At 43.3% G+C, this 17500-nt stretch overlaps 1 protein-coding gene across 2 annotated transcripts in view; it reads left to right on the forward strand.

Annotated features, from left to right (window-relative positions):
• Positions 1-4113, forward strand: part of LOC139384730 (hydroxysteroid (11-beta) dehydrogenase 2) — a 62826-nt gene extending 58713 nt beyond the window's left edge. Inside the window, exons 5-6 of one of the 2 annotated variants that reach the window (XM_071129590.1) lie at positions 1840-2264; positions 3061-4113. In XM_071129590.1, coding sequence (XP_070985691.1) covers positions 1840-2234 — 395 coding nt within the window. In that variant the 3' untranslated portion in view covers positions 2235-2264; positions 3061-4113. Of the gene's footprint in view, positions 1-1839 lie in introns of both variants that reach the window. The other variant, XM_071129589.1, reaches the window with a different exon arrangement.
• Positions 4114-17500: the final 13387 nt, after the last annotated feature.

A 17500-nucleotide genomic window follows, 5' to 3' on the forward strand; every position in this document is an offset into this window, starting at 1 on the left:
TAGTCTGTGTAGATATATCTGGTGGTATTAGACCCTGGGATAGATAGATAGATATCTCTACAGAACAACACAGACCTGTATATAGTCTGTGTAGATATATCTGGTGGTATTAGACCCTGGGATAGATAGATAGATATCTCTACAGAGCCACACAGACCTGTATATAGTCTGTGTAGATATATCTGGTGGTATTAGACCCTGGGATAGATAGATAGATATCTCTACAGAACAACACAGACCTGTATATAGTCTGTGTAGATATGTCTGGTGGTATTAGACCCTGGGATAGATAGATAGATATCTCTACAGAACAACACAGACCTGTATATAGTCTGTGTAGATATATCTGTTGGTATTAGACCCTGGGATAGATAGATAGATATCTCTACAGAACAACACAGACCTGTATATAGTCTGTGTAGATATATCTGGTGGTATTAGACCCTGGGATAGATAGATAGATATCTCTACAGAGCCACACAGACCTGTATATAGTCTGTGTAGATATATCTGGTGGTATTAGACCCTGGGATAGATAGATAGATATCTCTACAGAACAACACAGACCTGTATATAGTCTGTGTAGATATATCTGGTGGTATTAGACCCTGGGATAGATAGATAGATATCTCTACAGAACAACACAGACCTGTATATAGTCTGTGTAGATATGTCTGGTGGTATTAGACCCTGGGATAGATAGATATCTCTACAGGGCCACACAGACCTGTATATAGTCTGTGTAGATATATCTGGTGGTATTAGACCCTGGGATAGATAGATATCTCTACAGAGCCACACAGACCTGTATATAGTCTGTGTAGATATGTCTGGTGGTATTAGACCCTGGGATAGATAGATATCTCTACAGAGCCACACAGACCTGTATATAGTCTGTGTAGATATATCTGGTGGTATTAGACCCTGGGATAGATAGATATCTCTACAGGGCCACACAGGAAGTGCAGCTGTCACATGTGATGTTGATTGGTTGTAACAGTGTAAATCTTTATTTATACACTCATTATGCCGATTACCATTTGTGAACCAAGACAAACATTTTTTTTCACATGTTACAAACATTATGTCATGCTAATAGCAGCAACGATGATATAATAGTGTGTCATTTACATCCCGTTTATTGTAGAGTGACCACATGGTGTACCTCAATCTGTCTCTTCTGATTGGCTCGCCATGTGTGGAACTAGATGAGCACCTTATTAGCATGTTATTAGCACCTTATTAGCATGTTATTAGCACATTATTAGCATGTTATTAGCATGTTATTAGCACCTTATTAGCATGTTATTGGCACATTATTAGCATGTTATTAGCACCTTATTAGCATGTTATTAGCACCTTATTTGTGTCTCATTAGCATGTTATTAGCACCATATTAGCCTGTTATTAGCACATTATTAGCACCTTATTAGCATGTTATTAACGCCTTATTAGCATGTTATTAGCACCTTATTAGCATGTTATTAGCACCTTATTTGCGTCTCATTAGCATGTTATTAGCACCGTATTAGCATGTTATTAGCACCGTATTCGCATGTTATTAGCACCTTATTAGCATGTTATTAGCACCTTATTAGCATGTTATTAGCGCCTTATTAGCATGTTATTAGCACCTTATTAGCATGTTATTAGAGGCAAATATTATGTATTGCTCTTACCTACGTATTAAATCATGCTCTAAATTTAAACTAACTCAGTCCTTTATATATTCTGATCCCAGGTCAGTCCATTAACCAGGAGTACTGGAATAAGATAGAGAACCTACGGTGTAAAGGAAACTCCCTGTTAACTCAAACCCTCTATATCCTCTGATCCCAGGTCAGTCCGGTAACCAGGAGTACTGGGAGAGTCAGTACAAGAGCCTGATCCACAACCTGTCCGCAGGCCTGCTGGAGGAGTACGGGGAAGACTACACGCACGAGACCAAGGAGCTCTTCCAACACTTCGCCCAGTCGGCTAACGAGGACCTGTCACCAGTCATCAACACCATCAGCGAGGCGCTGCTCTCCCCCAGGCCCCTGGTCCGATACTACGCTGGGCCCGGCGTGGGCCTCATGAACTTCGTTTATAGTTATTTCCCTCTGAGTCTCTCAGACAAGTTCCTCCAGAGACTATTTGTCCAGAAGAAGATCATCCCACGAGCGCTGAGGAAAGAGAACAACAACAACAACAACATCAACAACAACAACAACGTGGAGAAGATAAAGAAGTAAAACAATGAGATGTGTGTTTGTTTTTTTAAGGTAAAAAAAAGTGGAAGCTGTAGGACCCACTTACGTCAGGTACAACACGCACATCGTGTTGTTGTCTATTTTTGTTTGAATATTGTGGTTTTTGCGTTGGTGTTCACAATGAAGGGCTCATTATATTGGTGTTCACATTGAAGGGCTCATTATATTGGTGTTCACAATGAAGGGCTCATTATATTGGTGTTCACATTGAAGGGCTCATTATATTGGTGTTCACATTGAAGGGCTCATTATATTGGTGTTCATATTGAAGGGCTCATTATATTGGTGTTCATATTGAAGGGCTCATTATATTGGTGTTCATATTGAAGGGCTCATTATATTGGTGTTCATATTGAAGGGCTCATTATATTGGTGTTCATATTGAAGGGCTCATTATATTGGTGTTCATATTGAAGGGCTCATTATATTGGTGTTCATATTGAAGGGCTCATTATATTGGTGTTCACATTGAAGGGCTCATTATATTGGTGTTCACATTGAAGGGCTCATTATATTGGTGTTCACATTGAAGGGCTCATTATATTGGTGTTCATATTGAAGAGCTCATTATATTGGTGTTCACATTGAAGGGCTCATTATATTGGTGTTCATATTGAAGAGCTCATTATATTGGTGTTCACATTGAAGGGCTCATTATATTGGTGTTCACATTGAAGGGCTCATTATATTGGTGTTCACATTGAAGAGCTCATTATATTGGTGTTCACATTGAAGGGCTCAATATATTGGTGTTCACATTGAAGGGGTCATTGAAGATGAGTATTTGAGTGGCTTTCCCTCCCGGTAGACGGCAGACACCAACATAGCTGGCACCAACACGGCAGACACCAACACAGCTGGCACCAACACGTCTGGCACCAACATGTCTGGCACCAACACGTCTGGCACCAACACAGCAGACACCAACACAGCTGGCACCAACACGTCTGTCACCAACACGTCTGGCACCAACACGTCTGGCACCAACACGTCTGGCACCAACACGATGGCACCAACACGATGGCACCAACACGATGGCACCAACACGGCTGGCACCAACACGATGGCACCAACATGTCTGGCACCAACACGATGGCACCAACACGTCTGGCACCAACACGATGGCACCAACACGATGGCACCAACACGGCTGGCAGCAACACGGCTGGCACCAACACGGCTGGCGCCAACACAATGGCACCAACACGATGGCACCAACACGATGGCACCAACACGTCTGGCACCAACATTGCTGGCACCAACACGGTGGCACCAACACGATGGCACCAACACGATGGCACCAACACGGCTGGCACCAACACGGCTGGCACCAACACGATGGCACCAACACGGCTGGCACCAACATGAATGGCACCAACACGGCTGGCACCAACACGGCTGGCACCAACACGGCTGGCACCAACACGGCAGACACCAACACGGCTGGCACCAACACGAATGGCACCAACACGGTTGGCACCAACACGGCTGGCACCAACATGGCTTGCACCAACACGATGGCACCAACACGACTGGCACCACAGAGCTCTGTAAATACACCATTCTGTCACATCCCCATGGAGCACCTGAATTCAAGGACCTTATAGATGTTCAATTATATTTGCCGATGTTATTTTTAATTTGAACATTTCGTCGTTGTTCATTTCTTCGTATTGTATTTTTCACTCCACTGAATGTTCTTCTTCAATCAGAGTAGCTATGCCAGTTTTATCTCATGAATCACTGAAAACTGTGAATTTTACAATAACAAATATTCTTAAAAATATTGTTCAAAAAATGTATTTTTTTTCACTCATTGTTCACCTAACTTTGGTAATATTAAAAGTTGACTTTTTAAAAATCTTTTTGTTATCTCTTGCCTCAGCAATCAGAGGAGAGAGGAGAAGAGAGGGCATGGGAGAGGAGAGAGGAGAAAGAGATGGGAGAGGGAGGAGAGGAGAGGAGAGAGGGAGGAGAGGAGAGAGGAGAGAGGAGAGAGGGAGGAGAGGAGAGAGGGAGGAGAGGAGAGAGGGAGGATAGGAGAGGAGAGGAGAGAGGAGAGAGAGATGGGAGAAGAGAGAGGGGAGAGGGAGGAGAGGAGAGGAGAGGAGAGAGGGAGGAGAGGAGAGGAGAGAGGGAGGATAGGAGAGGACAGGAGAGGAGAGGAGAGGAGAGGAGAGGAGAGGAGAGAGGGAGGATAGGAGAGAGAAGCCAACACCAAACACAGCTCTCCTTCTGTCCTGGAGTGGTGGGACAGTTTGTTGACATGCCAGGAGCCCATCTTTGACCTTTATACTCAAACCTAACCACCCATTTCTAATCTGTCAGTTAGTATTTGGAGCATGGTGTGCTAATTCCATAACTGAGTTCACTTAATTAAGCCTCATAACATTGTATAACTGGAGAAAGATCGGGGGCGAGGTTGGGAGGGAATGGTTTGACCCTACTTTGCTTCGCTCAGCAGGGGCGGCAGGGTAGCCTAGTGGTTAGAGTGGAGGGGCGGCAGGGTAGCCTAGTGGTTAGAGTGGAGGGGCGGCAGGGTAGCCTAGTGGTTAGAGTGGAGGGGCGGCAGGGTAGACTAGTGGTTAGAGTGGAGGGGCGGCAGGGTAGACTAGTGGTTAGAGTGGAGGGGCGGCAGCGTAGCCTAGTGGTTAGAGTGGAGGGGCGGCAGCGTAGCCTAGTAGTAAGATTGGAGGGGCGGCAGGGTAGCCTAGTGGTTAGAGTGGAGGGGCGGCAGGGTAGACTAGTGGTTAGAGTGGAGGTGCGGCAGCGTAGCCTAGTGGTTAGAGTGGAGGGGCGGCAGCGTAGCCTAGTAGTAAGATTGGAGGGGCGGCAGGGTAGACTAGTGGTTAGAGTGGAGGGGCGGCAGGGTAGCCCAGTGGTTAGAGTGGAGGGGCGGCAGGGTAGCCTAGTGGTTAGAGTGGAGGGGCGGCAGCGTAGCCTAGTAGTAAGATTGGAGGGGTGGCAGGGTAGCCTAGTGGTTAGAGCGTTGGACTTGTAACCAGAAGCTTGCAAGTTCAAACCCCCGAGCTGACAAGGTACAAATCTGTTGTTCTGCCCCTGAACAGGCAAATTAACCCACTGTTCCTAGGCCGTCATTGAAAATAATAATTTGTTCTTAACTGACTTGCCTCGTTAAATAAAGGTTAAAAGAAAAAGTAGAACTTTGGCAAAATGTACATGTCTCAAATTTGACCCTTTTCCCTATAAAATGCACCACTTTTGACCAGGGCCCATAGGAAAATAGGTGCCACTAACTAGTGAATAGTTTGCCATTTGGGACTCATGAGAATGAGTTTACTCTGTATGCCCATTCGAATAAATAACCCCCACGTTAGAGAGCTCCTCCCCCTACATCGATCCAGGTCTGGGTCCCCTCTTCCTAGAACTTCCTAGATGCCAGTCTTCCAAGAACCGTCAGGGATTCTGTGGATTCTGTGAAGCCAGTGGGGACCAATATAGGAGAGGGGAGAGGGGAGAGGAGAGGGAATAGGGGAGAGAGGAAAGGGGAGAGGGGAGATGGGAGAGGGGAGAGAGGGGAGAGGAGAAGAGAAGGGAGAGGAGATGGGAGAGTGGAGAGGAGATGGGAAGAGAGGAGATGAGAGAGGAAAGGGGAGAGGGGAGGAGATGAGAGGGGGGGAGAGGAGATGGGAGAGTGGAGAGAGGAAAGGGGAGAGGAGATGGGAGGAGAGGAGATGAGAGAGGAAAGAGGAGAGGGGAGGAGATGAGAGGAGAGGAGAGGAGGGGAGAGATGAAAGAGTGTGTCCAGACCACAGCGACCACTGATTGTTTTGGTGAGTGATCAGCGATGAAAACGCTGTTGGTTTGAACTCACGTTGATTAACTGAGACAGGACAGAGGCTTGGTGTTTATAGTGTCTTTGTTACGACATCCATCTGACCACACAGCTGCTGGACAAACATCGATAGAGAGTTTCTTCACTTGACTGAATCACGCTTTTTCATAGAACCTCTTGTGGTGTGGCCACTTACAGAAACAAGAACATCAACACACACAGACAGGCAGGCAGGCAGGCAGACAGACAGACAGGCAGACAGACAGACAGACAGGCAGGCAGACAGACAGGCAGACAGACAGACAGACAGACAGACAGACAGACAGACAGACAGATAGGCAGGCAGACAGACAGGCAGACAGACAGACAGACAGACAGACAGACAGACAGACCGACAGACAGACAGACAGATAGGCAGACAGACAGACAGACAGACAGACAGACAGACAGACAGATAGGCAGGCAGGCAGACAGACAGACAGACAGACAGACAGGCAGACAGATAGGCAGGCAGGCAGGCAGACAGACAGACCATTCATAACACAGTGTAACTTTTGCTCCAAATTGAACAAGTTACAATCACATCTAATCAGTTGTAACCTCCGTTCCCCTCACCCTAACCCTCACCCTAACCCTCACCCTAACCCTAACCCTAACCCTTACCCTCACCCTCACCCTAACCCTCACCCTAACCCTCACCCTAACCCTTACCCTCACCCTCACCCTAACCCTCACCCTAACCCTCACCCTAACCCTCACCCTCACCCTAACCCTAGCCCTAACCCTCACCCTAACCCTCACCCTAACCCTAACCCTCACCCTAACCCTCACCCTAACCCTCACCCTAACCCTAACCCTAACCCTTACCCTCACCCTCACCCTAACCCTCACCCTAACCCTCACCCTAACCCTCACCCTCACCCTAACCCTCACCCTCACCCTAACCCTAACCCTAGCCCTAACCCTCACCCTAACCTCATCTTCACAAGTTCCTTTGCTGTTGTTCTGGGATTGATTTGCACTTTTCGCACCAAAGTACGTTCATCTCTAGGAGACAGAACGTGTCTCCTTCCTGAGCGGTATGACGGCTGCGTGGACCCATGGTGTTTATACTTGCGTACTATTGTTTGTACAGATGAACGTGGTACCTTCAGGCGTTTGGAAATTACTCCCAAGGATGAACCAGACTTGTGGAGGTCTCCAATGTTTTTTCTTAGTTCTTGGCTGATTTCTTTGGATTTTTCCATGATGTCAAGCAAAGAGGCACTGAGTTTGAAGGTAATGAAATACATCCACAGGTACATCTCTAATTGACTCAAATGAGTCAGAAGTTTCTAAAGCCATGACATAATTTTCTGGAATTTTCCAAGCTGTTAAAAGGCACAGTCAACTTAGTGTGTGTAACCTTCTGACCCACTGGAATTGTGATACAGTGAATTATAAGTGAAATAATCTGTCTGTAAACAATTATTGGAAAAATTACTTGAGTCATGCACAAAGTAGATGTCCTAACCGACTTGCCAAAACTATAGTTTGTTAACGACATTTGTGGAGTGGTTGAAAAACGAGATTTAACGAATCCGACCGAATCCGACCATCACCCCTGGTGAGACAAAACCGCAACTCGTCAGTGAAGAGCACTTTTTGCCAGTCCTGTCTGGTCCAGCGACGATGGGTTTGTGCCCATAGTTGCTGCCGTTGTTGCCGGTGATGTCTGGTGAGGACCTGCCTCTTTAGTGTCCTAAGCTTTCATAACTGTGACCTTAATTTCCTACCGTCTGTAAGCTGTTAGTGTCTTAACGACCGTTCCACAGGTGTATGTTCATTAATTGTTTATGGTTCATTGAACAAGCATGGGAAACAGTGTTTAAACCCTTTACAATGAAGATCTGTGAAGTTATTTGAATTTTTCCGAATGATCTTTGAAAGACAGGGTCCTGAAAAAGGGACGTTTCTTTTTTTTGCTGAGTTTATATATATATATATATATATATATATATAAATTAGTATAGGACAAAACTGTCTGCGTGGGTGGACCAATTCAGTTTGTCCGTGATGTGTACGCCGAGGAAATTAAAACGTTCTACCCTCTCCACTACTGTCCCGTCGATGTGGATAAGGGAGGGGGGGGGGGGGGGGCCTCCCTCTGCTGTTTCCTGAAGTCCACGATCACCTCCTTTGATTTGTTGACGTTGAGTGTGAGGTTATTTTCCTGACACCACACTCCGAGGGCCCTCACCTCCTCCCTGTAGGCCGTCTCATCGTTGTTGGTAATCAAGCCTACCACTGTTGTGTCGTCTGCAGATTTTATGATTGAGTTGGAGGCGTGCGTGGCCACGCAGTCGTGGGTGAACAGGGAGTAACAGGAGAGGGCTCAGAACGCAACCTTGTGGGGCACCAGTGTTGAGGATCAGCGGGGTGGAGATGTTGTTTCCTACCTTCACCACCTGGGGGCGCCCTGTCCGAAAGTCCAGGACCCAGTTGCACAGGGCGGGGTCGAGTCCCAGGGTCTCAAGCTTAATGGCGAGTTTGGAGGGTACTATGGTGTTAAATGCTGAGCTGTAGTCGATGAACAGCATTCTTACATAGGTATTCCTCTTGTCCAGATGGGATAGGGCAGTGTGCAGTGTGGTTGAGATTGCGTCGTCTGTGGACCTATTTGGGCGGTAGGCAAATTGGAGTGGGTCTAGGGTGTCAGGTAGGGTGGAGGTGATAAGATATGATTATATATCCTGTTCACTAAATATCTTACCCGCTATATACTCACTATATATTCTACTCACTATATATCCTTTAGACTATATATCCTATTCACTATATATCCTATTGATTATATATCCTATTCACTATATATCCTATTGATTATATATCCTATTCATTACATATCCTATTGATTATATATCCTACTGATTATATATCCTATTGATTATATATCCTATTCACTATATATCCTATTGATTATATATCCTATTCACTATATATCCTATTGATTATATATCCTACTGATTATATATCCTATTCACTATATATCCTATTGATTATATATCCTATTCACTATATATCCTATTGATTATATATCCTATTGATTATATATCCTATTCACTATATATCCTAGTCACTATATATCCTACTGATTATATATCCTATTGATTATATATCCTAGTCACTATATATCCTATTGATTAAATATCCTATTCACTATATATCCTAGTCACTATATATCCTATTGATTATATATCCTATTGACTATATATCCTATTGACTATATATCCTATTGATTATATATCCTATTGACTATATATCCTATTCACTATATATCCTATTGATTATGTATCCTATTGATTATTAGTCTGTCTGAAGAGAAGTTGCACTGACTCAACACACAGTCAACATGGAGAGGCAGTATAGATGAACAGCAGTAAACTAGTTGTTGTCAACTTGGAGAGGCAGTATAGATGAACAGCAGTAAACTAGTTGTCAACTTGGAGAGGCAGTATAGATGAACAGCAGTAAACTAGTTGTTGTCAACTTGGAGAGGCAGTATAGATGAATGGCAGTAAACTAGTTGCTGTCAACTTGGAGAGGCAGTGTAGATGAACAGCAGTAAACTAGTTGTTGTCAACTTGGAGAGGCAGTATAGATGAATGGCAGTAAAACTAGTTGTTGTCAACTTGGAGAGGCAGTGTAGATGAACAGCAGTAAACTAGTTGTTGTCAACTTGGAGAGGCAGTATAGATGAATGGCAGTAAACTAGTTGTTGTCAACATGGAGAGGCAGTATAGATGAATGGCAGTAAACTAGTTGTCAACTTGGAGAGGCAGTATAGATGAACAGCAGTAAACTAGTTGTCAACTTGGAGAGGCAGTATAGATGAATGGCAGTAAACTAGTTGTCAACTTGGAGAGGCAGTATAGATGAACAGCAGTAAACTAGTTGTCAACTTGGAGAGGCAGTGTAGATGAACAGCAGTAAACTAGTTGTTGTCAACTTGGAGAGGCAGTATAGATGAACAGCAGTAAACTAGTTGTCAACCTGGAGAGGCAGTATAGATGAACAGCAGTAAACTAGTTGGCAACTTGGAGAGGCAGTATAGATGAACAGCAGTAAACTAGTTGTCAACTTGGAGAGGCAGTGTAGATGAACAGCAGTAAACTAGTTGTTGTCAACTTGGAGAGGCAGTATAGATGAACAGCAGTAAACTAGTTGTTGTCAACTTGGAGAGGCAGTATAGATGAACAGCAGTAAACTAGTTGTCAACTTGGAGAGGCAGTGTAGATGAACAGCAGTAAACTAGTTGTTGTCAACTTGGAGAGGCAGTGTAGATGAACAGCAGTAAACTAGTTGTCAACCTGGAGAGGCAGTATAGATGAACAGCAGTAAACTAGTTGTCAACTTGGAGAGGCAGTATAGATGAACAGCAGTAAACTAGTTGGCAACTTGGAGAGGCAGTATAGATGAACAGCAGTAAACTAGTTGTCAACTTGGAGAGGCAGTGTAGATGAACAGCAGTAAACTAGTTGTTGTCAACTTGGAGAGGCAGTATAGATGAACAGCAGTAAACTAGTTGTCAACCTGGAGAGGCAGTATAGATGAACAGCAGTAAACTAGTTGTCAACTTGGAGAGGCAGTATAGATGAACAGCAGTAAACTAGTTGGCAACTTGGAGAGGCAGTATAGATGAACAGCAGTAAACTAGTTGTCAACTTGGAGAGGCAGTGTAGATGAACAGCAGTAAACTAGTTGTTGTCAACTTGGAGAGGCAGTATAGATGAACAGCAGTAAACTAGTTGTCAACCTGGAGAGGCAGTATAGATGAACAGCAGTAAACTAGTTGTCAACTTGGAGAGGCAGTATAGATGAACAGCAGTAAACTAGTTGGCAACTTGGAGAGGCAGTATAGATGAACAGCAGTAAACTAGTTGTCAACTTGGAGAGGCAGTGTAGATGAACAGCAGTAAACTAGTTGTTGTCAACTTGGAGAGGCAGTATAGATGAACAGCAGTAAACTAGTTGTTGTCAACTTGGAGAGGCAGTATAGATGAACAGCAGTAAACTAGTTGTCAACTTGGAGAGGCAGTGTAGATGAACAGCAGTAAACTAGTTGTTGTCAACTTGGAGAGGCAGTGTAGATGAACAGCAGTAAACTAGTTGTCAACTTGGAGAGGCAGTATAGATGAACAGCAGTAAACTAGTTGTCAACTTGGAGAGGCAGTATAGATGAACAGCAGTAAACTAGTTGTTGTCAACTTGGAGAGGCAGTATAGATGAATGGCAGTAAACTAGTTGTCAACTTGGAGAGGCAGTATAGATGAACAGCAGTAAACTAGTTGTTGTCAACTTGGAGAGGCAGTATAGATGAACAGCAGTAAACAAGTTGTCAACTTGGAGAGGCAGTATAGATGAATAGCAGTAAACTAGTTGTCAACTTGGAGAGGCAGTATAGATGAATGGCAGTAAACTAGTTGTCAACTTGGAGAGGCAGTATAGATGAACAGCAGTAAACTAGTTGTTGTCAACTTGGAGAGGCAGTATAGATGAACAGCAGTAAACTAGTTGTTGTCAACTTGGAGAGGCAGTATAGATGAATGGCAGTAAACTAGTTGTTGTCAACTTGGAGAGAGAGTATAGATGAACAGCAGTAAACTACTTGTCAACTTGGAGAGGCAGTATAGATGAACAGCAGTAAACTACTTGTCAACTTGGAGAGGCAGTATAGATGAACATCGGTAAACTAGTTGTTGTCAACTTGGAGAGGCAGTATAGATGAACAGCAGTAAACTAGTTGTCAACTTGGAGAGGCAGTATAGATGAACAGCAGTAAACTAGTTGTCAACTTGGAGAGGCAGTGTAGATGAACAGCAGTAAACTAGTTGTTGTCAACTTGGAGAGGCAGTATAGATGAACAGCAGTAAACTAGTTGTTGTCAACTTGGAGAGGCAGTATAGATGAACAGCAGTAAACTAGTTGTCAACTTGGAGAGGCAGTGTAGATGAACAGCAGTAAACTAGTTGTTGTCAACTTGGAGAGGCAGTGTAGATGAACAGCAGTAAACTAGTTGTCAACTTGGAGAGGCAGTGTAGATGAACAGCAGTAAACTAGTTGTTGTCAACTTGGAGAGGCAGTATAGATGAACAGCAGTAAACTAGTTGTCAACCTGGAGAGGCAGTATAGATGAACAGCAGTAAACTAGTTGTCAACTTGGAGAGGCAGTATAGATGAACAGCAGTAAACTAGTTGGCAACTTGGAGAGGCAGTATAGATGAACAGCAGTAAACTAGTTGTCAACTTGGAGAGGCAGTGTAGATGAACAGCAGTAAACTAGTTGTTGTCAACTTGGAGAGGCAGTATAGATGAACAGCAGTAAACTAGTTGTTGTCAACTTGGAGAGGCAGTATAGATGAACAGCAGTAAACTAGTTGTTGTCAACTTGGAGAGGCAGTATAGATGAACAGCAGTAAACTAGTTGTTGTCAACTTGGAGAGGCAGTATAGATGAATGGCAGTAAACTAGTTGTTGTCCACTTGGAGAGAGAGTATAGATGAACAGCAGTAAACTACTTGTCAACTTGGAGAGGCAGTATAGATGAACAGCAGTAAACTACTTGTCAACTTGGAGAGGCAGTATAGATGAACATCGGTAAACTAGTTGTTGTCAACTTGGAGAGGCAGTATAGATGAACAGCAGTAAACTAGTTGTCAACTTGGAGAGGCAGTATAGATGAACAGCAGTGAACTAGTTGTCAACTTGGAGAGGCAGTATAGATGAACAGCAGTAAACTAGTTGTCAACTTGGAGAGGCAGTATAGATGGACAGCAGTAAACTAGTTGTTGTCAACTTGGAGAGGCAGTATAGATGAACAGCAGTAAACTAGTTGTTGTCAACTTGGAGAGGCAGTATAGATGAACAGCAGTAAACTAGTTGTTGTCAACCTGGAGAGGCAGTATAGATGAACAGCAGTAAACTAGTTGTCAACTTGGAGAGGCAGTATAGATGAACAGCAGTAAACTAGTTGGCAACTTGGAGAGGCAGTATAGATGAACAGCAGTAAACTAGTTGTCAACTTGGAGAGGCAGTGTAGATGAACAGCAGTAAACTAGTTGTTGTCAACTTGGAGAGGCAGTATAGATGAACAGCAGTAAACTAGTTGTTGTCAACTTGGAGAGGCAGTATAGATGAACAGCAGTAAACTAGTTGTTGTCAACTTGGAGAGGCAGTATAGATGAACAGCAGTAAACTAGTTGTTGTCAACTTGGAGAGGCAGTATAGATGAATGGCAGTAAACTAGTTGTTGTCAACTTGGAGAGAGAGTATAGATGAACAGCAGTAAACTACTTGTCAACTTGGAGAGGCAGTATAGATGAACAGCAGTAAACTACTTGTCAACTTGGAGAGGCAGTATAGATGAACAGCAGTAAACTAGTTGTTGTCAACTTGGAGAGGCAGTATAGATGAACAGCAGTAAACTAGTTGTCAACCTGGAGAGGCAGTATAGATGAACAGCAGTAAACTAGTTGTCAACTTGGAGAGGCAGTATAGATGAACAGCAGTAAACTAGTTGTTGTCAACTTGGAGAGGCAGTATAGATGAACAGCAGTAAACTAGTTATCAACTTGGAGAGGCAGTGTAGATGAACAGCAGTAAACTAGTTGTTGTCAACTTGGAGAGGCAGTATAGATGAACAGCAGTAAACTAGTTGTTGTCAACTTGGAGAGGCAGTATAGATGAACAGCAGTAAACTAGTTGTCAACTTGGAGAGGCAGTGTAGATGAACAGCAGTAAACTAGTTGTTTTCAACTTGGAGAGGCAGTATAGATGAACGGCAGTAAACTAGTTGTTGTCAACTTGGAGAGGCAGTGTAGATGAACAGCAGTAAACTAGTTGTTGTCAACTTGGAGAGGCAGTATAGATGAACAGCAGTAAACTAGTTGTTGTCAACTTGGAGAGGCAGTATAGATGAACAGCAGTAAACTAGTTGTTGTCAACTTGGAGAGGCAGTATAGATGAACAGCAGTAAACTAGTTGTTGTCAACTTGGAAAGACAGTATAGATGAACAGCAGTAAACTAGTTGTTGTCAACTTGGAGAGGCAGTATAGATGAACAGCAGTAAACTAGTTGTCAACTTGGAGAGGCAGTATAGATGAACAGCAGTAAACTAGTTGTCAACTTGGAGAGGCAGTATAGATGAACAGCAGTAAACTAGTTGTTGTCAACTTGGAGAGGCAGTGTAGATGAACAGCAGTAAACTAGTTGTTGTCAACTTGGAGAGGCAGTATAGATGAACAGCAGTAAACTAGTTGTCAACTTGGAGAGGCAGTGTAGATGAATAGCAGTAAACTAGTTGTTGTCAACTTGGAGAGGCAGTATAGATGAACAGCAGTAAACTAGTTGTTGTCAACTTGGAGAGGCAGTGTAGATGAACAGCAGTAAACTAGTTGTCAACTTGGAGAGGCAGTATAGATGAACGGCAGTAAACTAGTTGTCAACTTGGAGAGGCAGTATAGATGAACGGCAGTAAACTAGTTGTCAACTTGGAGAGGCAGTATAGATGAATGGCAGTAAACTAGTTGTCAACTTGGAGAGGCAGTATAGATGAACAGCAGTAAACTAGTTGTTGTCAACTTGGAGAGGCAGTATAGATGAATGGCAGTAAACTAGTTGTCAACTTGGAGAGGCAGTATAGATGAACAGCAGTAAACTAGTTGTTGTCAACTTGGAGAGGCAGTGTAGATGAACAGCAGTAAACTAGTTGTCAACTTGGAGAGGCAGTGTAGATGAACAGCAGTAAACTAGTTGTTGTCAACTTGGAGAGGCAGTATAGATGAATGGCAGTAAACTAGTTGTCAACTTGGAGAGGCAGTGTAGATGAACAGCAGTAAACTAGTTGCTGTCAACTTGGAGAGGCAGTATAGATGAATGGCAGTAAACTAGTTGTCAACTTGGAGAGGCAGTGTAGATGAACAGCAGTAAACTTGTTGTTGTCAACTTGGAGAGGCAGTATAGATGAACAGCAGTAAACTAGTTGTTGTCAACTTGGAGAGGCAGTATAGATGAATGGCAGTAAACTAGTTGTCAACTTGGAGAGGCAGTATAGATGAATGGCAGTAAACTAGTTGTTGTCAACCTGGAGAGGCAGTATAGATGAACAGCAGTAAACTAGTTGTCAACTTGGAGAGGCAGTATAGATGAACAGCAGTAAACTTGTTGTTGTCAACTTGGAGAGGCAGTATAGATGAATGGCAGTAAACTAGTTGTTGTCAACTTGGAGAGGCAGTATAGATGAACAGCAGTAAACTAGTTGTTGTCAACTTGGAGAGGCAGTATAGATGAACAGCAGTAAACTAGTTGTCAACTTGGAGAGGCAGTGTAGATGAACAGCAGTAAACTAGTTGTTGTCAACTTGGAGAGGCAGTATAGATGAACAGCAGTAAACTAGTTGTTGTCAACTTGGAGAGGCAGTATAGATGAACAGCAGTAAACTAGTTGTCAACTTGGAGAGGCAGTGTAGATGAACAGCAGTAAACTAGTTGTTGTCAACTTGGAGAGGCAGTATAGATGAACAGCAGTAAACTACTTGTCAACTTGGAGAGGCAGTGTAGATGAACGGCAGTAAACTAGTTGTCAACTTGGAGAGGCAGTATAGATGAATGGCAGTAAACTAGTTGTCAACTTGGAGAGGCAGTATAGATGAACAGCAGTAAACTAGTTGTTGTCAACTTGGAGAGGCAGTATAGATTAATGGCAGTAAACTAGTTGTCAACTTGGAGAGGCAGTATAGATGAACAGCAGTAAACTAGTTGTTGTCAACTTGGAGAGGCAGTGTAGATGAACAGCAGTAAACTAGTTGTTGTCAACTTGGAGAGGCAGTATAGATGAACAGCAGTAAACTAGTTGTTGTCAACTTGGAGAGGCAGTATAGATGAATGGCAGTAAACTAGTTGTCAACTTGGAGAGGCAGTGTAGATGAACAGCAGTAAACTAGTTGTTGTCAACTTGGAGAGGCAGTATAGATGAATGGCAGTAAACTAGTTGTCAACTTGGAGAGGCAGTATAGATGAACAGCAGTAAACTAGTTGTTGTCAACTTGGAGAGGCAGTATAGATGAATGGCAGTAAACTAGTTGTCAACTTGGTGAGGCAGTATAGATGAATGGCAGTAAACTAGTTGTCAACTTGGAGAGGCAGTGTAGATGAACAGCAGTAAACTAGTTGTTGTCAACTTGGAGAGGCAGTGTAGATGAACGGCAGTAAACTAGTTGTTGTCAACCTGGAGAGGCAGTATAGATGAACAGCAGTAAACTAGTTGTCAACTTGGAGAGGCAGTATAGATGAACAACAGTTAACTAGTTGTCAACTTGGAGAGGCAGTATAGATGAATGGCAGTAAACTAGTTGTTGTCAACTTGGAGAGGCAGTATAGATGAACAGCAGTAAACTAGTTGTTGTCAACTTGGAGAGGCAGTATAGATGAACAGCAGTAAACTAGTTGTCAACTTGGAGAGGCAGTGTAGATGAACAGCAGTAAACTAGTTGTTGTCTTCTTGGAGAGGTAGTATAGATGAACAGCAGTAAACTAGTTGTTGTCAACTTGGAGAGGCAGTATAGATGAACAGCAGTAAACAACTTGTCAACTTGGAGAGGCAGTGTAGATGAACAGCAGTAAACTAGTTGTTGTCAACTTGGAGAGGCAGTATAGATGAACAGCAGTAAACTAGTTGTTGTCAACTTGGAGAGGCAGTATAGATGAACAGCAGTAAACTAGTTGTCAACTTGGAGAGGCAGTATAGATGAACAGCAGTAAACTAGTTGTTGTCAACTTGGAGAGGCAGTATAGACAAACAGCAGTAAACTAGTTGTTGTCAACTTGGAGAGGCAGTATAGATGAATGGCAGTAAACTAGTTGTCAACTTGGAAAGGCAGTATAGATGAACAGCAGTAAACTAGTTGTTGTCAACTTGGAGAGGCAGTATAGATGAACAGCAGTAAACTAGTTGTCAACTTGGAGAGGCAGTATAGATGAATGGCAGTAAACTAGTTGTCAACTTGGAGAGGCAGTATAGATGAACAGCAGTAAACTAGTTGTCAACTTGGAGAGGCAGTATAGATGAACAGCAGTAAACTAGTTGTCAACTTGGAGAGGCAGTGTAGATGAACAGCAGTAAACTAGTTGTCAACTTGGAGAGGCAGTATAGATGAATGGCAGTAAACTAGTTGTTGTCAACTTGGAGAGGCAGTATAGATGAATGGCAGTAAACTAGTTGTCAACTTGGAGAGGCAGTGTAGATGAACAGCAGTAAACTAGTTGTTGTCAACTTGGAAAGGCAGTATAGATGAACAGCAGTAAACTAGTTGTTGTCAACTTGGAGAGGCAGTATAGATGAATGGCAGTAAACTAGTTGTCAACTTGGAGAGGCAGTGTAGATGAACAGCAGTAAACTAGTTGTTGTCCCACACAG

Source organism: Oncorhynchus clarkii, chromosome 26, assembly GCF_045791955.1.
Source record: "Oncorhynchus clarkii lewisi isolate Uvic-CL-2024 chromosome 26, UVic_Ocla_1.0, whole genome shotgun sequence".
Classification (NCBI taxonomy): Eukaryota; Metazoa; Chordata; class Actinopteri; order Salmoniformes; family Salmonidae; genus Oncorhynchus; species Oncorhynchus clarkii.